This window comes from Hypanus sabinus, chromosome 27 (assembly GCF_030144855.1).
Source record: "Hypanus sabinus isolate sHypSab1 chromosome 27, sHypSab1.hap1, whole genome shotgun sequence".
NCBI classification, from domain to species: Eukaryota; Metazoa; Chordata; class Chondrichthyes; order Myliobatiformes; family Dasyatidae; genus Hypanus; species Hypanus sabinus.
In genome coordinates this window covers 40843693-40869587 of record NC_082732.1, presented here as the reverse complement: position 1 = coordinate 40869587, position 25895 = coordinate 40843693, and the positions used below count along the sequence as shown (strand labels likewise).

The 25895-nt window shown below is 39.7% G+C and overlaps 1 protein-coding gene across 4 annotated transcripts in view; it reads right to left on the bottom strand.

Moving 5' to 3' along the window:
* Positions 1-263: 263 nt before the first annotated feature.
* The window catches only part of rerea (arginine-glutamic acid dipeptide (RE) repeats a), a 619674-nt gene continuing 594042 nt past the window's right edge, over positions 264-25895 (bottom strand). For all 4 annotated transcript variants that reach the window (XM_059952295.1, XM_059952297.1, XM_059952298.1 and 1 more), the window contains 3 exons: positions 10216-10362; positions 6335-6512; positions 264-2538 (listed from right to left, as the gene is read on the bottom strand). In XM_059952295.1, coding sequence (XP_059808278.1) covers positions 2505-2538; positions 6335-6512; positions 10216-10362 — 359 coding nt within the window. In that variant the 3' untranslated portion in view covers positions 264-2504. The remainder of the gene's footprint in view (positions 2539-6334; positions 6513-10215; positions 10363-25895) is intronic.

Genomic DNA, 25895 nt, shown 5'->3' with positions numbered 1-25895 from the left:
CTTGTGTTGTTCTGCTGAACATTGTGGATATGGTACATTGGCATTGGAATGTGTGGCCACACTTGCGGGCTGCCCCATATCCCTAGGTTGTGTTGGTTTGACATATATGCTTTGACATATATGTGATAAATAAATGTATCTGACAAAAGTATTTGGAGGGGGGCAATAATCTAACTTGATTCTAAGTAAACCAGTGGATTAACCTGCAAAACAATGAGAAGTCAATGCCTGGCGTTTTGCAATGAAATCAAAGAGAAACAAGATTATTGCAGCTCTGTTGGTTTATTTAAGTCACAAATATTTCAAAAATTACAAAATACTCAAATGGAGAAAACACAGAACTCACAATCTTTGCTTCTACAGTTTGTTTACATTGTGTTATCCCATGGCAAACTACTATTATATACATTAAGCTTCAAGATATATATAAATTTAGCATCAGAATTTACATTCTGTTAATGCTGCTGTGAAATAAGAAGCTGGACCATTGACAACATTAAACATTTTACTTCTGAAAACACAAAAGCAAAATAAAAAAAAACTTTGTGTCACTATCCGAGCTGTCGGCACATCATGTAGTTCTTCCTTTTAAACACAGTCCTATGACAGTGAACACCACATAACAGTCTACAAATGGCAAATATACAGTCCTTGATAAAATCAAGGGGAAAGACAGATACGCACCATCAGGAAACCAGTCACCCAGTGCAGACATCAGCCAGACTCTCTGCATTCAGCTTCCGACGCAACGTAACGGTTTCATCAATAAAACATAAAAGCATGAACTTGCAGTAACTTTTAAGAATGATATTGTCAGGTTATTTTTTAAAAAAGATACATAGACGTGATTGACAGAAGCAAAACAAGCAGCACCCTGCTCTAAAATTAATGCTACTTTATTGACATAACCGCCGGCATCTCAGATACCTGAACCACTGGCACCAGACACTGGTGTGCAATGGTTAACTATGACAATTTTCTGCTACTTTTAACCAAAAATGGGTATAAATTTCCACAAAGTAATTAACAGCCCAAAATTAAAACAGCTACTATAATATTTAATATAAAATAAATTTCAAAACTGAATGCTTTTGACTATTATCTTTTAGTCATTTTTAGAACCTTTATCCCAGAAATAAAAGGAAATTTTTTCCATCAGGCTTCAGTAATCACAAGCACATACCCTTATTCCAATTCCTTGTTAAATACAGAAGATTACTTCCTCGTTACCATTAAGTGAGAAATGTACAAATGTGTACAACTGAATTCCACAGTTAAAGTGGACTGTGCTGCTCAAAATGCTCCTCAGTGGCTCACTGTTAAATGAAGGGGTATTAACAATAATTGTTTAGCTTATATGTTTGGTCCTTATCAGTTTCCGCAAACTTCACAATCCATTTTGTGAAGGTGAATCGAGATACGTCAGTAGCCACGATATCATCCTCGTATAGCAAAAATAAGTTGGCAAGCAAAAAGTAAAAATTGGTAATGATGTCACAGGCATATGCATTATCTTAATATTTAACAAAGATGTGAAATTAAACGCATCAAATATAAAAGTAGCTTATTTGTTCCTTATAATTAGTTTATTTTTAAAATATTAAATCATTGAATTATAACTATAAAATGGAATTAAAAGATTCAACCATCTCTTAAATATTTCAGATACTGAAAATGTTTTTAATGATCAGAATGGAAAGCTTACAATTTTTTTATGCTGTTGGCAAGCGGTAAGTCTAGTAATAGTCTGCACTGTTGACCAGCATGGGATGTCCAAACCCGGTGATGGTAAAATACTATTTATGCAGGCTTGCATTATTATATTTTAAAATCTATGTTGACATTGTCTGGACCACAATCCCTGCAACCTTTTGATGCATGCCACTGCTACCAGACACACATGATAATCAAAACCCACTCCATTTCAGAGTCAACGTTACCATCCAGCTAACTTCTCCTTAAACCAAAGGAAGTGAACGCTGTTTCAAACACTTAGCTTTGCAGTCTGCCGTCCAATTAGAAATCCACAACTAATCCTTTACATACAAGGTTCTTTTTCTTTATTTACAAATTCAGAAGCCATGCCACAGATTTTTCTCTTTAAAGATATCCTACATATTATTTAAGGAACCATAAAATGTATTATAGCATTTCTACTAGAACTTTGTTTAATCCTTTTTGTGTGTTAGGTTGTATTGTGCAGTATCCAATTGAAACCTGGTCTGGTACCAATACAAGAACAGTCGGACATACTGTTCAATGTGCATTTCCCACCATCACATTACAGAATAGCGCTTTGTGCAAAGATCCACAGCCAGCATTGTATGATTCTTCCTCCGGAAAGGAATATCAGAAATTAAAATCATACAATCCTTTAGTTGGGGAGGATAAAAACTTTGGATGTAATCTCCTTTTTCTCTTTCTTCCAGGATGTCACAGTTCCTTCCAAAGTACTGGTTGAGTGATCCTTGGCCTCATGAGCGAGCTTCCGTGAGATTCAGGGCTTAAAGTGGCTTGTCACTTTCCTTTTTCAGCCGACTGCAAGAGAGACAGATGTGCTTTTGAAAATGCCATTCTTAAAAAAACCATTATGAGATACAATGTTTATCTGGGCTTTAAAAACATTTTAAAAATTAAAACGATTAAAACTAAATTCAACAACATTTTTACAAAAAGTGCTTTCTTTCACTGTTGTAACTCACTGCCTTCTAATGGTTTATAATGTTCCAGATAAACTAAGTTGGATAGCAGGCACTTTATTCAAAATTCAAGATTGTTTAATGTTATTTCCAGTACCCAAGTGTTAAGGGAAACAGATCCAATGCAGCACAATAAAGAACAATAAGATAAAGAACACAATCACTTGGACACCCAGACTAAAACCAGCACACACAGTAGGACTCAAATGTCAGTTCTTGTGTGGCAACTTGTTAACACTTTTACTACTCAAAAACACAAGTTGTAAAAAGTCCTTGAGAATGAGTCTGTAGGTCACAGACCCACGTAGACTGTAGGGCACAGAATCAGTTCAGCTTTGAGGTGAGTGAAGTTGTTCATTCTAGTTCAGGAGCCTGGTGACTAATGGGTGTAGCACAGGGGTCAGCAACCCGCGGCTCTTTCATCTCTGTGCTGCGGCTCCCTGTGGCTTTGGAAAATAAATGATGGGTATTTAATTAAAATGTATTTTATGTTAGTTTGTTAGTTTTTGAAATGTAATTCTAAATTTGAAGATTATGGTGATCTTGTACAATCTAAATAAAACGTTGTGGCAACCCATTTCCTGGCACATCCGAACCGGCTCACAATTAGCCAGCGTTCTGGCTAAGGGAGATAGCCTACGGGGGTTTGTGAGTACGTGTCTTTTGGAGCATCCATGCCCCACGGGGGGGGGGGGGGGGGGGGGGGCAGTGGTGGGTTGAGGGAGGCTTAAAAGCAAGGCTGTTTAGTTCGAATAAAGTTATCTTTGACTGCAGTTTACCGACTCCGTGTCGTTATTTTAGCGCTGCGTGTAGCACATCGCTACGACGTGTTTTTTATCGCTATTAATATACGTCACCACTGCCAATGCCTGACACCCGCCACTCCCCTAAGCATCGATCCATCCCTACTGAATACGACTGCATTGGCAGGTGTGAGTCAACCTGATCTTGAGATGGAACTGGCCGACAAAGACATATAGGTGTCCAAGTTTAGACGCTTGACAGCAGACCTTGAAGATGTTGCCCGTAAGAAGGCCGTTCTTGCTCAGAATCACAAATGGAGTGATATTGAAAACCTCCCCAAACCAGACAAACTTGTGTTCGAAACATGGAATGCTATCCCCGACATTTATGTAAACATTAAAAAGTATGCGCTTGGAGTCCTGTCGATCTTTGGATCCACATATGTATGTGAGCAGGTGTTCTCCAACATGAACTTTATTAAAAACAAACATCACGCACGCCTCACAGATGACAGCTTGCGATCCTGTGTAAAGATGAAGGTGACGTCATACAGCCCTGATGTGCAGACGCTGTGCGCTGAGGTCCAGGAGCAGAAATCCCATTAACCAAGTATGATAAATATTTTAATTGCCTATTATTTTATGTATATTCATATTTTTTCATGGTTCAGTGAAGTAGTCCTTTTATTTTTCAGGTTGACAGCTGGCTGACGTTATTTTTGGTTTGCTGCTGGCGGACAATTTAAGTTCGGCGTTTTTCATAAATACAAGAAGGACTCAAATAGACATTGATTATTTTACTTAAAAGTAACCTTCAACCCAACGTCTTTTTTTCGGAGTTCAAAATGTTTTTGTTGCATGCAGAAATGTAATTTCGTTTTCTCTGCAGGAGTTTATCGATTTCATAAATGCAACACATTATAGTTTGTTTATACATAGCATAAAGGCAAATAAAAATGTTGTATGCAGTGTTATTTCATTTTAAATGTCAAACAGGTTTTGTGGCTCCCAGTGTTTTCTTTTCTGTGGGAAACGGGTCCATATGGCTCTTTCAGTGGTAAAGGTTGCCGACCCCTGGTGTAGGGTAATAACACCCTGAAGGTGGTGTTGTGACCTAAGTCCTCTGTACAACTTGCCTGATGGTAGTAGCAAGAAGAGGGCATGGCTGGGATGATGGGGGTCTTTGCTGTTTTCTTGCAGCAGTGCTCCATGTAAATAGTTCTGAGTGTGAATGAATAAGGTTGGCTTATACTTAGTGGGGTGTAAAGGTACGAGAGGGATTTACATGGTGGGTGCTGCTGCCACTGTTTGGAGAGTAGAGATCTCAGGTATAATGAAATAAGAGATAAAGTGTTTAACATTAATGACTGAGAGGAGCTGGATGCAAGACATGAAGCATATTAAAGCAATGCAACTCCCAAAAATGAGTTCTGCCTTTCCACTGAGCTGCTGAGGACAGATCACTTAATACTGCACAGCCAATCACCAGGGATCAGATTCAAAAAATGATGCACGTAAGACCATAAGAGATAGGAGCAGAATTAGTCCACCTGGCCCACTGAGGTTGCTCCACCATTCCATCCTGGCTGATTTATTTTCTTTTTCTATCTCATTCTCCTGCTTCCTCCATTTAAAACCCTTACGGATCAAGAACCTGTCAATCTTCACTTTAAGTATACTCAATGACTTGGCTTCACAGTTGTCTGTGCCAATGAGTTCTATAGATTCACCACCCTCTGGCTAAAGGAAATTCCTTTTCATCTCTGTTTCTAAAGGGACATCCTTATATTCTGAGGATATGCCCTCTGGTCCTAGACACTATTGGTAACATCCTCTCAAAGCCCTCTCTATCTAGGCCTTTCAATATTCAATACATTTCAGTGGGAACCCTCTCATTCTTCTAAACAATGAATACTGGCCCAAAAGCCATCAAATGCTCCTCATATGTTATCCCTTTCATTCCTGAGGATCATTCTCATGATCTTCTCTGGACCTTCTCCAATGCTAGCACATCCTTTCTTAGATATGGGGCCCAAAACTACTCAACTGCCCTTGATACTCCAAATGTGGTCTAAGTTCAAGTTTAATTGTTATTCAATCATACATATGAATATAGCCAAATGAAACAGCGTTACTTGGGGGCCAACGTACAAATCACAGTACCAGTAGTCATACAAAAAACACTGTCCCAGTCACTGAGTCTATGAATGTTGCAGTAGTCTGCAGTCAATCACAATACAGGTTGGCTTCTACCAAACGAACATTGGGACAGCACCATCTCCGGCTTGGACAGTGCACCACACCACCTCTCCCCTGGGCAACCGTAAACAAGCGACAGTGCAGCTCCCCTGACATCTGCCAATAAACTTGTGCATCAGGTTTGTAGCATTCCACGTTAACAATGTCCAACAATGTCTTGCGATCACAAGTAAAGTGACTAAGCTGATCACTTGTTAGTTTGCACACTGCCTCATCCACTGCTTCTCCGATGCAGGCAACAGCGTAATCTATACAAAGTCCAGCTCCTTCAATTCCTCTGCCAATGAGCAATTTGCTGATGGGATAGACCTGCGGTACTTTAAGTTCTTAATGTCTAGCAGGGTTTTGTGATCGTTAAAAAAAAGCTTTAAAAAAAAACAATACCAGCATTGTTTGGTTCCATAGAAACTGCTGCATCCAAGCACCATCTTACCCAAACATGTAAAGCCTTAGCATTGTATCCTTCTATGCTAATCCTCTCAAAATGCAAACATCCTCTGCACATCCACTCTATCTAGGCCTTTCAATATTCAGTAGGTGTACATTTCTGTTGAAGGACAACACAATCTTGAGTCTGTTGTATTTGACTTAAGGGCAGCTGTTTCAAAGGCAGATGTGGACAGAGGTTCCTACCTGTAATAGTCTTCCTGTCCAGGGAGGGGACCTCCGTGCATGTGGTGATGACCGTGCAGCCACTGCTGCTCCATAGCCAGTCTCTGTAGTTCTGCTGACTGGGCGTGCATTGCCTGTAGCTGGTGCGCTGCTGACATAGGAGCTGGGAGAGCACTGGGCAGGTCTCTGTATGGTCCACCTGAAACCAACAAGCAATGGACAGCTTTCATCAGAAAGTTCATCTTTGTCTTCCTCTGACAGACTTTGAAATATTACATGCCAAATACAGTTAAAAAGAAAGCAGACAATTTGCCACCTTACATTAAGACAAAAATTAGCTTTATTTGTCACATGTGCGTTGAAGCATACAGTGAAATGGATTGTTTGCATCAATACATGACACAGCACGAGGTTGTGCTGGGAACCTTCAAGTATTGCCATGAATCCAGCACCAACAACTTACGAACGATAACCTGTACATCTTTGGAATGTGGAAGGAAACTGGAAGAACATAGAAACCCCTTACAGAAAATGGTGAACTTGAACCCAGGACACTAGTGCTTTAATAGCATTATGCTAACCATGATACACATACAAATTATTTTTCATTTATGTATGCACAAAATAAAAATATCTACTAAACCATTTTGAAAGAAACTGTTCATAACTGAAGTATGATCAATCCTCTTCATACCTACAATTGCCTATAAATCGTATTCACCCCCCCCCAACCCCTGGAAGTTTTCATGTTTTATTAATTTCACAGCATTGAATCACAGTGGATTTAATTTCGCTTTTTTGACGCTGATAACAGAAAAAGATTCTTTTGTGTCAAAGTGAAAACAGATCTCTACAAAGTGATCTAAATTAATTACAAACATACAATACAAAATAATCGATTGCATAATACCCCTTTCAAGTCAGTATTTAGTAGATGCACCTTTGGCAGCAATTACAACCTTGAGTCCATGTGGTCTCTATCAGCTTTGCACATCTGGACAATGCAATTTCCCCCCATTCTTCAAAACTGCTCTAGCTCTGTCATTTTGCATGGGGATCATGAATGAACAGTCCTTTTCAAGTCCAGCCACAAATTCTCAATGGATTGAGGTCTGGACTCTGACGTGGACATTAACTTTGTTATCTTTAAGCCATTCCTGTGTAGCTTTGGCTTTATTCTTGGGATCATTGTCTTGCAGGAAAACAAATCTTCTCCCAAGTTGCAGTTCTTGCAGACTGCATCAGGTTTTCCTCCAGGATTTCCCTGTATTGTGCTGCATTCATTTTTCCCTCTACCTTAACAAGCCTTCCAGGGCCTGCTGCAGTGAAGCATTCCCACAGCATAATACAGCTACCAACATGCTTCACAGTGTGCTCTTGATGATATGCAGTGATTGGCTTACACCAAACATAGCATTTAGTCTGATGAGCAAAAAGCTCAATTTTAAGTTTCTTCAGACTATAACACCTTCTTCCAGCCGACTTCAGTGCCTCCCACGTGCCTTCTGACAAACTCTAGCTGAGATTTCATGAGAGGTTTTTTTTCAACAGTGGCTTTCTCTTTGCCACTCTCCTATAGGTGAAGCACCCGGGCAACAGTTGTATGTGCAGCCTCTCCAGTCTCAGCCACTGAAGCTTGTAAATCCTCCAGAGTTGTCATAGGTCTCTTGGTGGCCTCCCTCACTAATCCCATTCTTGCATGGTCATTCAGTTTTTGAGGACGGCCTGCTCGTGGCAGATTTACAGCTGTATCATATTCTTTCCATTTCTTGATGATTGACTTAACTGTACTCCAAGTGATATTCAGTGACTTAGAATTTTTCTTGTATCCATCTCCTAACTTGAGCTTTTCAATAACCTTTTCACAGAGTTGGTTGGAGTGTTCTTTGGTCTTCATGGTGTAGTTTTTGCCAGGATACTGACTCACCAGCAGTTGGACTTCCAGATACAGGTCTATTTTAATGACAATCAATTGAAACATCTTGGCTGCACATAGGTGTCCAAAAACAAATCTCCATTTAACTAATTATGTGATTTCTAAAACCAATTGGCTACACCAGTGATGATTTGGTGTGTCACATTAAAGAAGGTGCATGCTTATGCAATCAATTATTTTGTGTTTTATATTTGTAATTGATTTAGAGATCTGTTTTCACTTTGAAAACAGTCTTTTTCTGTTGATCAGTGTGAAAAAAGCCAAATTAAATTCACTGTGATTCAAAGTTGTAAAACAATAAAACATGAACATTTCCAAAGGTGGGGGTGAATACTTTTTGTAGGCACTATATATCCCACAGAAAAATATAGATCCATATATATATACACACACACACACACACATACAGAGAAAGAGAGAGAGAGAGATGCAAGAAAAAGTTTATGAATCTTTTGCAGTTACCTGGTTTTCTGCATTAATTACTCATAAAATGTGTTCTGATCTCCATCTAGGTCTCAGTAATAGACAAACACAATCTCAAACAAGAGAAAATCTGCAGATGTTGGAAATCCAAAATGTTGGAGGAATTCAACAGGCCAGGCAGCACCTATGGAAAAAAGTACAGTCGATGTTTTGGGCCGAAACCCTTCGGCAGGACTGCTGAAACACAATCTGCCTAAACTAATAACACACAAACAATTGTACTTTTCATGGTTTTAATGAACACATTGACACACTGTTTAATCATTCAGTCTAGGTTGGAAAAAGTATATGAACCTTTGTATTTATTAAATGGTAGAACTTCCTTTAACAGCAATAACCTCCACCAAATGCTTCTTGCAGCTGTTGCTCAGACTTAGACAATGGTGAGGAGGAACTTTAGACCATTCCCCCATAAAAAACTATTTCAGTTCATCAATATTTCTGGGATACCTTGCATGAACAGCCTCTTCAGGTCTTACCCACAGCATCTCAATAGGATTATGGTCTAGACTGTGATTTAGCCATTCCAAAACCTGAATTTTTTTCTTTTTAATCCCTTCTGTTGTTGACTTACTCTTGTGCCTTGGGTCATTGTCTTGCTGCATTGTCCAATTTCTGATAAACTTCAGGTGACAGACCACTACCTTGACATTCTCCTGTAAAATGTCTTGATACAATTTTGAATTAATTGCTCTCAGCAATTGCAAGCTGCCAGGCCCTGAGGCAGCAAAGCAGCTCCAATCATAATGCTCCTTCCACCATGCTTCACAGTTGGGATGAGCTTTTTTGGTGTTGTTATGCAGTGCCCTTTTCCCTCCAAACATGGCAGTGTGTACTTCTGCCAAAAAAATTCAACTTTTATCTCACTGGTAGAACATCCAGGTAGTCTCCTGCAAGCTTGAGACATGAAGCAATGTTTTTATTTTGGAGAGAAGTGGTTTCCTCCATGGCGTCCTTCCATGAACACCATTCCTGTTCAATTTTTTGCTTATAATGGATACTTGAACAGAGATTTTAGCAAGTCCTAGAGATTTCTGCAGGTCTTCTGCTGTTACCCTTGGGTTCTTTTTCACCTCCTTCAGCATTCATTGATTGGAATACCTGACTCCAAATAGTTTTTGTAGATGGTATTACCCCAGTGTTCATGCACTTTTTTGAACCTAGACTGTGATACTGTGATTGTTTAAACGGTATACTCAGTATTGATGAGAAGTAGTACAATTGTTTGTGTGTTATTAGTTCAAGCAGACTGTATTTGTCTGCAATTGTGGCTTGGATGAAGATCAGACCACATTTTATGAGTAATTAATGCAGAAAACATGGTAACCACAAAGGGTTTATAAACTTATCCTTGCAACTGTGTATGTGTGTGTGTGCAGCATGATGCACAGTATATCAGGGATATATACTCATACACACAGTACTGCTGTACTGTGTATCACAATGTAATGACCTTAAAGACAGATGGTGTGAATGCTCTTACCAAAGACAGGGTGATGCCTGAGCATCTCGTGTTCATGTGGACCCTGGGTTAACAGCGGGTTTGGGATTGCACCTGGAGGATACGGAAAACGAGCCAAGTGTGGTCCAGCTGCTAGAGGATCCACTAATGGATGGACACCTCCTGAACCTAGATGAGAGAAGACGAGAGATCATATTGAAAATGCACTGTGAAAGAATGTGACAGCCAAAAACGAAACACTTTCATCTTTTAAGTCAATGGAGTGGGTCGAAGAGCAACAACTGAGACTCTGGATGCATTCTGTAATAAAATATTATCTCTTTCACCTGCCTCGTAGAGTGTGGATATCGTAACTCACCTCATTTAACTTTGTACTGAAAAGAGAACCACGATCTCATAAGAAACTCCAGATTAGGTGGTGTAAGGATTGAGATGTTTTAGACATGGATGATGTGGAGTTTTGTAATTTCTTTTTACAAATTGCAATTTTTTTATGACATATACCCACTTTGATAATAAATAAACTTTGAGCTTTGAACCAGGTTTGACACCCTGCAAGATTCTATCTATCACCAAGGATACCACCTTCCACATCCATATTAATGGTGTCTTCTAAAGCAAGCTCAAACCTCCTGTTTGAACTCTTGAGCACGTTCTTGCACCTTTTAGGACTTGTAATAGTCTCTGAGTCATCCAACACTATAGCACAGAATCAGGCCCTTTCACCCATCTAATCCATGCCGAACTATTACTCTGCTTTGACCTGTACCTGGACCACAGCCCTGCATACCTCTCCCATCCATGTAGCTATCCAAACTTCCCTTAAATGTTGAAAGTGAATTTGCAACCACCACTTCCGATGGCAGTTCTTTCCACACTCTCAACACCCTCTGAGTTGCCGCTCAGGTTCTCCTTAAACATTTCACCTTTCATCCTTAACTTGGTTGTAGTTCCATCCAACCTCAGTGGAAAAAGCCTGCTTCCATTTACACGATGTATATGCCTCATAAATTTATATACCTCTATTACATCTTCTGCTCTCCAATGTTCCAGGAAATGAAGTCCTAACCTACTCAACCTTTCCCTATAACTCATGTCCTTAAGCCCCAGCTGTTCCATTCAGAAGCTTAAACTCAACCACAGGTGGTCGTCAAAAATTAGCCAACTCCATCAGCTTACTACTATGTTCTGTAGTATCCAAGGCATCTTCAAGGAGCTGTGCCTCAGAAAGTCTGTGACATGGCCTCTTCTCATTGTTACCACTAAGGAGGAGGTACAGAGCCTAAAGGCACACCTTTAGTGATACAGGAACGGCTTCTTCCCCTCTGCCGCCCGATTCTGAATGGACATTGAACCCAGGTACACTGCCTCACACACAAATTGTTTTACGCTATTTTAATCTATTTAATAGACATACTTACTGTAATTGATCTAGTTATTTTTATCTCTATATTATGTACAGTATTGCATTGTGCAGCTGCTACTAAGTTAACAAATTTCATGACACATGCCAATGATAATAAAACTGATTCTGAAATACCAGAGCAACAATTCAGTTTCTCCTAAGTCCATAGAAAGATGTCAGCCTTATGTTTACGGAAGTCTTGGTTGATTCTGAGATCAATCTAACCTTTCCCTCCTACACAACCTTCTATTTGTATATTCATTAGTAAATGGAATGGTGGAATGGACACAAATGACTGCATAGTTTACTGCTTATCATGTAATTTCCATGGTAGTGTTGTGGTTATCGAAATGCTATTTTAGTACCAGCTGAAAGGTCATATTCAATTCTCACCGCTGTCTGTGAAGAGATTGACTGTTCACTCTGTAACTGCATGGGTCTTCTTTGGGTTCTCTGGTTTTCTGGTTTCCTCTCACATTCCAAAGACACTTGGGTTAGGGTTAGTGAGTTGTTGGCATGTTATGTTTATGCAGGAGTGTGGCGACACATATGGACTGTCCCCAGCACAATCCTCGCTGATGCAAATGGCGCATTTTACTGTATGTTTCAATCTACATATGACAAATAAAGCTAATCTTTATCTTTGTAACTCTTAACTTATTGCAAGGAAAGGGAACCAAAAACTAAATGGCACAGGTTTAATGTGAGAGGAGGAAGATTTAAAAGGTACCTGACAGGCAACTTCTTCACTGCCAGAGGAAGTGGTTGAGGCAGATACAATAACAATACTTCAACGACAATTGGGCAGGTATATGGATAGGAAAGGTTTAAGATGTACAGGCTGAAAGAGGGAAAATGGGACTAGCTTAGCTGAGGGCCTGTTCCTATGCTGTTTTACTCTATTAAACTTCGTGATGTGGGTAGAACCCAGGAATCAAACACACCTAGGCTAATTTCCTGAGGAAATCACACAAAATGTTAGAGGAACTCAGCCGATCAGGCAGCATCTCTGGTGGGGAATAATCAGTCAATGTTTTGGGCTGAGACCCTTCATCAGGACCCCACTATAGGTGCTACCTGACCCGCTGAATTCCTCCAGTCTTCAGGACATTAGTAAGATCTTTGGTGGGTGATGATGTATTACAGATTTTTCAAAATCTTGCCAATGCTATTATTAAATATTTTGTTTCGCACTCAATTTATTTATTTAATTTTGAGTTCGAGCACAATAACTGGTCTTTCTTGTCCAACAAACCAAATTAACCTACTAACTTATACACTTTAGGAATGTGAGAGGAACCCCACGCAGCCATGGAGAGAACATACAAACTCCTTACAAACATTGGTGGGAATTGAACCTGGGTCGCTGGCACTGTAATTGCGTTAGGCTACTGTGGGGCACCCTGCTGACACATTCAGCTCCCTCCCTGAAAAAGCTGTGCATGGTTACGATTTGAAAGTTTTCTGGAGAAGCTGACATTGGACTTGTAATTTTCTGGAAGCAAGGTTACCATGCAGAGTTCATGAAATTGGCATCTGTTTTATATATAGGTCAATTCAAGGCATTGTTTCTGGAGACAAGCTGCATTTTTCTCACGAGAACTTGGGAGGGGAAGGTATTTTAAGATGGGGACCAAGGCAGTAAAATGATAGCTGTCTCACTGACTTCCTTATATAGACATACAGCACAGAATAGGCCCTTTTGGCCCAACGAGCCACACCACCCAGCAGCCCACCTATTTATTTTAGCGATACAGCACGGAGTAGACCCTTCCAGCCCTTCGAGCTGTACTGTCCCAGCAACTCCGATTTAACACTAGCTGAATCACAGGACAGTTTATAATGACCAATTAACCTGCTAACTGATATGTCTCTGGACTGTGGGAGGAAACTGGAGCACCCCGAGGAAAGCCACAAGGTCATGGGGAGAATGACCTTAGAGGAGGCACTGGTACTGAACTCCAAAATGACGGTTTGAGTTGTAAAAGCGTCCTAACCGCTACCGTACGGTAACTTGTGGGCTACAGATTTTTTTCAATAATCTCACTGGAATTTACAGTGTACAAACTGGTTGCTGCATTGCCTAGAAATACAAACAGACTGTAAGGCACTTCCAGGCACTTGAAGGTCATGAATAAACTAAAAGATTGTTCTTTCATTTGGTGCCAAGGTTGTAGAGTAATGATATTATTCAGATCCAACTTTCCGTCAGAACGTTCAACGTCCACTGCTGACCTCACTGAGAACATTAGGCCTTAGGTATGAACACTTTTATCAGATTATCTTTTGGCAAAGGTAATAACAGCTGGAGATAGGATGGGAGCAAAGGATTTACTGTGCAGCAAATAGTTAATTTATTCAGTGGATAATCTGACCTAGGAGCATGATAACCAAACATAGAGTAAGGTGTTTTACTAAGAAGATTGCAAAAAGGGGAAAATAGGTGACTGTGAAGAGTGCATAAAATTAACCTTAGTTACTTACAGCAGGGTGGTCTAAAGATTTGATTGACAGGGGAATTATCCAGTCAACCCAATTTAACTCTGCCTGTGATAATGTCACTGCTAACAGCCTTTTATTTTCGTCAAGGTTATTTTTTATTGTACCCCAAGGGTCCTGAAGAATCTGTAGATAAACCTAACCCAATTTTTGCCTCTCCTTTAATTCTAGTTGTATCTGACCAAGAAGTGAGCACATTATCACTTATAGAAACTGAAACCTGTTAATAGAATGACATAGAAGCAGAGCAGTCAGAGAAATGCTTTACAGCAACAGTGAGCCGTGTTCAATTCCTGCTACTGTCTGCAGGTTGTTTGTACATTCTCCCCATGGTTTCCCTCTGGGTGTTGCGGTTTCCTTCCACATTCCAAAGACAGAAATTCTACATGCTACATTGGTGCCAGAAGTGTAGAGACACTTGTGGGTTGCCTCTCCACATCCTCTGATTCTGTTGGTGCAAACAATGCACTTCTCTGTATGTTTTAATGTTTAGATGTACATGTGGTTAATAAAGCTAATATAGTTAACCTTTAATCCTCATGGCACTGCTGTTGTGGGAGCTTGCTGTGCATAAATTACCTGCTTCACTTCCCACACCACCTGGAATTACACATCAAAAGTACTTCAATACTGCCTTACACAACCTTGAGTGAAGCACCAAGATATGAAAACATTACAGAAATTTGAGTTTGTTCTTTGTTTAAACAAACCCCAGTAGAATGAATGAACAGCTATTCCAAAAAAAAGGCACGCATTTGGTTGCTGGAATTACTTCATACAAAGTTAAAACTTTAAAATATGAAACTTTTCCAAGAGACATTATATGAGGCATAGATGCAGTAGATAACCAGAGACTCTTTCCCAGTCTGGAAATGGCTAATGCAAAGGAACATAATTTAAAGGTGATTGGAGGAAGTACAGGGGAGATAACAGAGGTAGTTTTTTTTTACACAGGGAGTTTTTGAACAACATGCCCTTCCCTTGGACAACACTGGTGGCGTGGAGAGGGGAGACTTGCAGCTTGGGCAACTGCTGGTCTTCAATTTTAAAAAAACATTGCCCAGGTTTGTGCCTTGGAAACTTTCCAAGGTGCAAATCCATGGTCTATCGAGACTAATGGAGGCCGACATTGTTGAACACCCTGCCAGGGGTGGTGGTAGCAGGTATATTAGGGGTAGCTCAGAAACTTGATGAAAGAAACATGAAGGGCTATGAAGCAGGGGAGGGTTAGATTAGACTGATCTTACAGTAGGTTAAAAGGTCAGCACAAAATGGTGGGCTGAAGGGCCTGTACTGTGCTGTAGTGCTGATTCTGATTTTCTGTGTAAAAATGTGCCTGCATGCTTTTTAAGTTAGTACTGGTCACACACTGAAGTAAATATATTCACTAAATATTCTCCAAGATTTTGTACAGATTTTAGACCATAAGGCCACAAGACAAAGGAGCAGAAGTTGGCCTTTTGGCCCATCGAGTCTGCTCCACCATTTCATCATGAGCTGATCCAATCTCCCCTTTAGTCCCATTCCCCCACCTTCTCACCATAACCTTTGATGCCCTGACTAATCAGATACCTATCAATCTCTGCCTTAAATACACCCGTTGACTTGGCCTCCACTGCCGCCCAACGCATCAAATTCCACAGATTCATCACCCTCTGCTAAAAAAATTTTTTCACATCTCTGTTCTGAATGGGCGCCCTGCAATCCTCAAGTCATGTCCTCTTGTACTAGACTCCCCCACCATGGGAAACAACTTTGCCACATCCACTCTGTCCATGCCTTTCAACATTCAAAATGTTTCTATGAGGTTCCCCCTCATTCTTCTAAACTCCAAGGAATACAGTCCAAGAGCGGTCAAACATTCCTCATATGTTAACCCTCTCATTCCTGGAATCATTCTAGTGAATCTTCTCTGAACCCTCTCCAATGACAGCACATCCTTTCTTAAATAAGGAGCCCAAAACTGCACACAGTATTCCAAGTGAGGTCTTACCAGTGCGTTATAGAGCCTCAACATCACATCCCTGCTGCTATACTCTATTCGTCTAGAAATGAAAGCCAACATTGCATTCGCTTTCTTCACCACTGACTCAACCTGGAGGTTAACCTTAAGGGTATCCTGCACGAGGACTCTCAAGTTCCGTTGCATCTCAGAACTTTGAATTCTCTCCCCATTTAAATAATAGTCTGCCCATTTATTTCTTCTACCGAAGTGCATGACTGTACACTTTCCAACATTGTAATTCATTTGCCACTTCTTTGCCCATTCCCCCAATCTATCCAAGTCTCCCTGCAAACTCTCTATTTCCTCAGCACTACTGGCCCCTCCACCTACCTTTGTATCATCAGCAAACTTAGCCACAAAGCCATCTATTCCATAATCCAAATCGTTGATATACAACGTAAAAAGAAGTGGCCCCAACAAAGACCCCTGTGGAACACCACTGGTAACCGGCAGCCAACCAGAATTGGATCCCTTTATTCCCACTCTCTGTTTCCTGCCAATCAGCCAACGCTCTAGCCACGTATGTAACTTTCCCGTAATTCCATGGGCTCTTATCTTGTTTAGCGGCCTCATGTGCGGCACCTTGTCAAAGGCTTTCTGAAAATTTTTACGGTTATATAAAGGAATTTTAAAGTAGAATATTCTTGAACACTAAATTGATTCCAAAACTTATGGACCATTTTTCAAACAATCTACAAAACATGCTCTCATTATTATTTATTACTTGTTAATTTATTAATATGATTTTGTTTTTCTTCATGCATTTGCACAGTTTGTTGTCTTTCATACATTGGTTGTTTGTCTTTGTATGGTTTTTCATAATTTTATCATGTTTCTTTCTACTTACTGTGAATGTCCACAGAAAATGAATCTCAGGGTAGTATATGATGACATAAATGTACTTTGATAATAAACTTACTTTTGACATTTTTTAACTTTTAGTATGGCTTAAAAGCTTGGCACAACATCGTGGCCGAGGGCTTGCACTGTGCTGTAATGTTCTATGTTCTAGTTCTATACGCTTTGGTCTTGGAACTATTTTTGGACAATTGACAAATTGTGCATCTGCGAGTAAAACTGAAAAGACTTGCAATTAACAGTAAGAAGCAAGTTAGCTGTGAAAGATTCCGTGAGAAACTGTACAGGATGCAAATTGTGAATCTGAAACATGAAAATTGAAGGTTTACACCATTTTAATTTTAACAAATCCATAAATAAAGTCAGGGAAAGCATGAGTGGAATCAACTCATCTATCGAGGAGCAGTGAGATTCTGCAGATGCTGGGAATCCAAAGCGACACACACAAAATGCTGGAAGAATGCAGAAGGCCAGAAAGCAACTATGGAGAATAAAGAACCAATTTTTTGGGCCAAGAGCCTTAATCAGGATGATTTTTATTTACACTAGGTCAAGAGACTAATCTCCGCAATGCATTGTCTGGCCAAATGCCCATTTGTAGGAGAACAAGATACGTGTCTTGTCAGTCAGCTTGTACTGCGGGTGAGAAATAAACTCCAAGGGCTGATGGAGATCGATATGCTGATCTGATTCTGCACTTATCCATGAGCAAAATTCCACAGAATTGTTCTACAACAGATGAAGGTCATTTCACCCTTTGAGTCTGTCAAGGCTCAAGGGCAAACGAGCTCATCTCTTCCAAATGTCCTCCCCCAAAGACATGCAAATTAGCTCTCTTCCATATGTTGCAACTGATTGACTCTGTGCCATTTACATTTACATGAATTTGGAACTTGCTGTGGTGTGTTGGTCAGAGCATGAAATGCAACAAAAACAACATTCAACATTTATAAAGTAAAAAATGTTAGAGGTTAGAGTATAGATTTGGAATAAAATGTGTATAAATACCCATTTATAATGTAAACAGCATTATTAAAAATAGTTAAGAGCATTTATAGTGCAGTGACTGTGAGTCGATGGAGGCTCCTTTGCTATCATGGCCACGCATTCTATCCCCAACCATCCCTACATCAAGGATTTTTCCTCTCATCACTTTTGTTGCTTTCTCCAATCATCTTTCTTTGTGTTCTGCCTTGCGAGCTTCAGAAACAGAATCAGGTTTGTTATCACTGACATACAACTCTGTGCAAAAGTCTCAGGCAAATATATTTAGCAAGGGAGCCTAATACTTTTGCACAGTACTGTAGTAATTTTATGCATTGCACTGTAATGCTGCAACAAAAAACCCCACAAATTTCATACCATATGTGAGTGATGATAAACCTGATTCTGAGATGGGTCTCTGTTGTGGACTGAGAGTGGGAAGGGGGCGGGGGGAGGGGAATCATGGTTGGGAAGGGGGCGGGGGGAGGGGAATCATGGTTGGGAAAAGGGGAAGGGAGAGGGGAGGGAGCTGGAAGAACCAGAGAGACATTCTGTAATGATCAACTGACCTTGTTTGGCAGGGCTGGATGTGTCTGCATCCATGTCATCCCAGACCCTGTCAATCCTTCTTTGCCACCTGTCCCACAACCCTCCCACGGTGCTCTACCCTCGCCATTCCCAACATCCTTTGTTCCTGTCAGATCTACAAACTCGCTTTCTACTCCATGTTGACAAATACAGTACTGAGCAAAAGTCTCAGGGACCCTAGCTACAGAGATGTTGTTTTGTGGCAGTAATGCAGTACAATTATGTTAAAGATTATTACAGTAAGTAGTAAATAGTGCAACAGACAAACAGTGAGGTGGTGATCGTGGGCTCTACCAATGGGTGCAGCTTCTTTGATTCAACTCTCCATATACAGTTTGAGACTTAATGAGAATAACCTCAACTTCTTCTGTCCAGCTCCCATCACCAGTTAGTTCAAGGTCAATGCCAAAGATCAAAGCCTAAAGGTCGATCGGAAGCCTGATGGCCGGTGACTGGAGAATGGGGGCTTGGGGTTGGAGGACTGTCTGTGGTGTGTGTACGTTGGTGGAGGGAGGAAAGGGGCTTGCTTTGCAGTTCCTGTTTTATTGCTTGTTGTGTTCTGCGTTGTTCTGCTGAGCCTTGTGGCTTTGCTATGTTGGCAATGGAATGCATGCCAACCCTTGTGGGCATTCGCCAGCACATTCTTGTGTGTGCTGGTTGTTAACGTAAGTATGTAACATACAGTAAACACTGTATGCTTCGATGTACACGTGATAAGTAAATGAATCTGAATTTGAACGTAAAGCCCCTAATCCCTGGCAATACTCTGGTACATCTCTTCCACACTCACTCTCCAAATTTGACGGGTCTTCTTACAACTTTTGAGATACCAGTATTGCTGAAGGTTAGCAAAGTGAACGCAGACACTACAAAAAATACAGATCTGTAAGGATCAGACTACTGATCTTGAAGTTGACCCCCCCATTCCAATCCTTGGTTCTTTAGAAAGCAGTCATCATGCAAGCTTCGACAGCAAGATCTCAAGTGAATAAAAGAATTAAAGTGTCAGTAGACCAATCCATCAAAATCTGAAGAATTGATGATGGTTGGAGAGTTGGTGATGATGACAAAGATATCACCGGGGTCAAAATGATAAATTTACAAGCAGACACTCATGAGAATGGGTATTTGAAACAACATCAATGGTTTCCATGCATCACTAGATATAATAACATAAACCAACTGAAATAATACCTAGCTGGATCGATGAGTTGAAGTATCTATGACCCATGAAACTTCAATATTGCCCAATAAATAAGGCTCTTCCTAATTTTCTAAGTCTACCATCACCGCAGGACTTATACATACAGGAAGTATCATTGTAGACACTACCCACCCTGCAAACTGCCTTTTCCAAAAGTCCCCTTCTGGAAAGGACTATTGAAACAGACTTCATTACATATTGAAAGTTTCTACCCCAAGCAGTTAATCTGATCAACCATTTTAGTTACCCCCCCCACCTTGTCTACCTTTTACCTCACTGTATTGCACTCTAAAACGCTGTTGACATTGTGAGTACATGCTAATATTGATATATTTATGCACATTTATTCCATATCCAGAATTCAACCTCTAACTTATTTTTACACTTTATTCTTTATAATTCTTATACTTTATGAAGAATAAAGTGGGTGCCACTGTGGCATACTAGTTAGCATGACGCTATTACATTTGGGGTTTCAGAGTTTAATTCCGGCACCACCTGTAAGGTGTTTGTACGATCTTCCTGTGACCTTTTGGGTTTCTTCCAGGTGCTCTGGTTTCCTCCCACAGTCCAAAGACTTACCAGTTAGTTGGTCATTGTAAATTGTCCTGTGCTGAGGCTAGAGTTAAAAAGGTGGGTTGTTGGGAGGCAAGGCTTGTTGGGCCGGAAGGGCCTGTTCTGTGTTGTATCTCTAAACGAACAAATAAGCATTGCATGTTGTTTGTTGTTGCATCTTGCGCTAACACACCACAGCAAATTCCTAATCCGTGTAAATGTACAGGCAAATAAGGTTGAACCTTGATTAAGCAAATATGACATGACTGTCAAATTCCCAGTTCCAAGGAGGACTGTTTTTTACTTCCGAGAAAGGTGCTCTTACCTTTGCTGTTCTCAAACATCCTTTTATCTGTGTTAGAACTACACAACTTTTTTATCTCCTTTTGTGACAAATGGAGCGTCATGTAAATACATCATTAACACTACATGGAAAAGTTTAGTTTTATGCATTATCTTTATACAAAAGACATATTTATTCCTACATGTTCAGGAAGGCTCCAGCAGTTGATACACAAGATGGCAGAAACCTTGTGTGAAAAATAATCCCTTTTTTCAATCCTCCATTGCAAACATTCCTATCTCTCGTATTGTTGATTTAGTTTTGGTGCAACTTTGATCTTTCCGGACCAGTCTTTTGTTCCAGTATATAAATACTACACACTTTTTTTCAGCCTTAGTTCGCGGTTTTACATTGTTCTTTGGAAAATGTGGAAATAAAGACTGAGCAATCGTTAACATTAGAAGAAAAAAAGCACTTTGCATTAATTTAACAGATAACAAAATAAAACCCCTCTGCACTTCAAACAGTTTGTTTGATCTGTGAGAACAATTCTGATGTGGGAGTGCCAAATCGAGCCATTTGCTTGACCTTATTTGAGGGACAAGGCAGTCCTATCGGTTGACTACTTGCTTGTATCTGCATTAGAGTTAAATCCATTGCCAACTAATTTGAAGGAACCTGTACCCCTGGCAATCAGGAAATTGGAATCAATTGATTTAATTACAGAGGAATGGAAAAAGCCAAGGAAGAGCCAGGCCACTCTGCAGCTAAAATATATTTACTGCCCATTTGTAGTCCATGCACACCCAAAATATATTAAACAAATATTACAGCGTTAGTTAAGAACTGATGAACAATAGGTTTCTTAATCACAGATTAAACACTTGTTTTTTCTCTCTTCCAGGAAGGCTTATTGTGCTTCTAAAAAAGCACTTGTTCAAATACAAATCATGACTCATTACAATAGCTTCCAATAAGATAACATCTCTGAGGCGGCCGAACATCCTGTGCCTAACAGGAGTGTTGAGGAAATAATATCCATACATAGCTACATGTGAGATAGGTATGCAGGTGATTAAACACTTTGTCTTGGAAAATGGCTTTCAGGAACACCTTAATGAAGAAAAGGGAGGGAAGAGACACAGAAAGTTTTAGAAAGGGAATCTTACTTTTAGGGATTTAATAGCTAAGCCAAGGCTACCAAAGACTTGTTCATCATGTGCCGTGTCATGTGATATGGACAACCATGGTCCTTCCATGATCATGATTGTTCTTGGGAAACGTTTTACAGAAATGGTTATCAATACTCTTCAGAGATTGTCTAACTGGTGTCAGTGGTTGCATAACCAGCACTTGTGATATGACCATCCACCACCTGCTCCCATAGATTCACATGACCGTGATTGGGCAGATGTTACACCTTGCCCCTTGGTAACCTGTGGGCAAGCAGAAGGAAGGAGCAACTTTACAGCTTCTTTGGTAAAGACGTACCTCTACCCCACCACCAGATGGAGATTTAAGCTGGAGATCTGGAGACATTTTGAGACCAGGAGCACTGGTAGTTTAGAGTGCTATACAGTTGGAGGAGCTCGGTCATCAAGACTTTGAAAAGGCAGTAGATTTTAAAATCAAGGCATTACCTAATTGGAAGCCAGTGTAGATAAGCAAGCACAAGAGTGATGAGTGACCAGGATCGTGCATGAATGATCTGGACAGCTTTAGAGTTAATAGACAATATCTACAAATGCAAATAGTACATTTTTACATAATGGCAGAAGGTACCTACTATTGAAAACCTCATTTTCAAATCTCCCCTCCCAAAATCATAAAGGCAAATCAAAATAAAAATGTAATATATACACTGACCCTACAAAGTATTCATTTGAAATCTTTCATTGCTATATCTAATATGGATTTAGATGTACTGATAAATATCCCACTACTTGCCGAATCTATCTCAATAGATAGCCTGAGAAATGCACAACTAACCAATTAAAATTGAAACCTATTGAATATTTAAAGGCCTAGTTCACGTGGATGTGGAGAGGTTGTTTCCAAAATAGTGGGAGAGTCTAGGAACAGAGGGCAGAGCCCCAAAACAGAGGGCCATCCCTTTAGAGCAGAGATGATGAGGAACTTCTTTAGCCACAGGATGGTGAATCTGTGGAATTCACTGTCACAGACGGTGGAGGCCAAGACATTAAAAACAGAGATCGACAAGTACTTGATTAATAAGAGTGTCAAAGGTTATGGGGAGAAGGCAGGAGAATGGGCCTGAGGGGGAAAATAAATCAGCTGTGATGAAATAGCAGAGCAGACTCAACAAGCCAAATGACCTAATTCTGCTCCTATGTCTTATGGTCTAAAATGCTGATGTCAGGCCCAGAGTATAGTAAAACTGGACAAATATATAGGTTTACTATTCGTTGTTCAGCGTTGTGGTCAATTAGCTCAATTGTGAATAATTACCAAAAAACTTCATGGCTTTTTAATGAGATAGAAAACACATTATATAAATAAATAATAGATTATTACAGACAAACTGAGGGATCAGCTTTGAAAACACTTGGATCAAGATTCTAATTAACTGAGAGGAAATGGCTCACATTTCCCCATTAGCTATCCAGTATTAAGATTAAAAAAAAACTGCAGCACTCATTTTTGCCTTGCTCAGTTTGGATTTTTTTCCCACCAACAATGCCCAGTTTTACCCATGTGTTAGCCTAACTTACATTTCTGCACTCTATAAATTCACCTTTCATTTCATCGGCCTAAACCGTTGAGCATCATTCATTAATGGTGGGGAAAAAACTCTGAATTTCTAATGTACCAAGACACTTACCTCACGGTGTTGAGTGTGCCTTCTTGAGATTCCCTCCCACGTTCCACAACTGTTAGCTAAGCAATTTCTCTAAGTGGGAGTCGAGAATGTGAACTCTCAACACACAAACATCTTCTGAGAAATGAGCAGTTTTATTCCTCATCCTAATTATATTAACCATGTACTTATACACGTTAAAAAAAGTATGACCAAATACTGCAGCTCAGGTTTTTGTTTTAAACACAATACAATTTTAGTTAAATTCCATGCTAAATGGTGGCTAATGCAAGTTGCTTGGGAAACACAGTACTAAGTGTTTCAGCTCGTAAAGCATGCTAATAATTTTGACCACTGATAATGCTCACTGAAAACACTGAAAGTAACTCTACCAGAAAATATTTACTATTCCAGATACAGTATTAGCATTTTATATCTCCACATTTTCTGAAAATTAATACTGCTGTCTCAAAATGCATACACTTCTCTCCCTAATTGAAAATTAGCTCTCTATTGTATTTATAATATTCAAGAATAATTGCCCTTCATCTATACAGTAAACTTATCATCACACATTTTAATTAGGAAAAAACAAAGAATTTATTATATTCATTGTTCAAATTCTGAAGATTATCAAAACATTGATGAAAATGAACTCTTGCATTTGCACTGAAATTGATTAGCCATGACGAACACTAACGAAGGGTTAGTTATACAACCTTAATCACATCATTCAATGATGCACCATTACATAATGAATATCATGATGATTAAGTTGCCTCATTATAGGAAGGTTATGGAAGTTTTAGAGAGGATGCAGAGATTTACCAGGATGCTGTCTGGACTAGACAGGACTTCTTATGAGGAAAGGCTGAGTGAGCTGGTGCTCTTCTCTTTGGAGTGAAGGAGGATGAGAAATTACTTGACAGAAGTGTACAAGACACTGAGAGGCATAGATAGAGTGGATAGACAAGGACTTCTCACAGGGTGGAAATTGCTAATTCAAGCAGGCATAATTTAAAGATGATTGGAGGGAACGTCAGCCTTAAATTCTCTACACAGAGTGGTGGGTACATGGAATGCCCTGCTTTGGGTGGTGGTAGAGGCAGATACATTAGAGGCATTTAAGAATATCTTAAATAGGCACATAGATGTTAGAAAAATGAAGGGCTATGTAGGAGGGAAGGGTTAGTGATCTCAGCATAGTTTAAAAGGTTGAAACTATTATGGGCCAAAAGGCCTGTAAGTGCTATAATTTTCCATGTTCAATGAATGAAAGAAGTCTTTTAAACCTCATTCTGATGTAACTTTAGAAATGTTATTTCACCGTTGTTTTTACTGGTGGTGACATCCACATTTTAATTGTCAGAACTGGCTAAACAAATGTGGAAGATCAGGAAACTTTAATCTACAAGTCCAGTATGGCAAAATTATGTAATCTCTTAAACTGATTCCAGATTCAACAAGGCTTTATTGCTGCCTGGTATAGAGGGACCACTGCAAATGGCTGGAACAACCTACAGAAGGTTGGAGACTCAGCCAGCCCCATCATGGGCACCAGCCTCCCTACCATCAAGGACACCTTCAAAAGCTGATGCCTCAAAAAGTCGGTGTCCATCATTAATGACCACCAACACCTAGGACATCCCCGCTTCTCAGTACTGTCCACAAAGTGGAGGTATATGAGCCTGAAGACACACACTCAACAGTTTAGGAACAGCTTCTTCCTGTCAGCTATCAAATTTCTGAATGGACAATGAACCCATGGACATAATCACACCAGTTTTGCTCTCTTTTTGCCCTACTTATGTTTACTTTTTAAATGTATTTCTTATTGTAATTTATTATATATTTTATGTATTGCACTGTACTACTGTGCAAAACAACAGATTTCACGACGTACATCAGTGATAATAAACCTGTTTCTGATTGTGATCGGATCCCACCTATGTTCCCAGGTCTACAATCAGAAGGTAGCAACAATGAGTTAACAAACACTCTTCAACTGTAATCTTTCTATTGTTTTAAATGCACTGTCAATAGCTGGCATATTTCTTTTTTTTAAAAAAAACAGAAAACTAGGAAGTCAATTAATGTACCATAATAAAAATAATAAATGGTGTGATACTGCTTTTTATTCTTTTAGATTTTTAGTTATTTTAAGCCAGGTAACTAAGAGTTGGGAAGTGGGTGTGGCCATTATTTACTGATGCCTCTGTACAGTTTGAGCAGTTTTAATTTTTTAAAATGGATCAAATAACTACTTAAAAATAATGAAGGAACGAGCAAGAAACCGCTAATTGCATCCTTTTACAATGCCTTATTGTGGAAGATTTTCCAGTTTTGATTATGTAAAAGATGCCAGCATAGTTTTTAACTACCAAAGCAGAAATTCTACCACTACCCAACAATAAGAATGTAGAACACACACAAAATGCTGGAGGAAACTCAGTAAGTCAGGCAGCGTCTATGGAGGAAAATAAACAGTCGATGTCTCAGGTC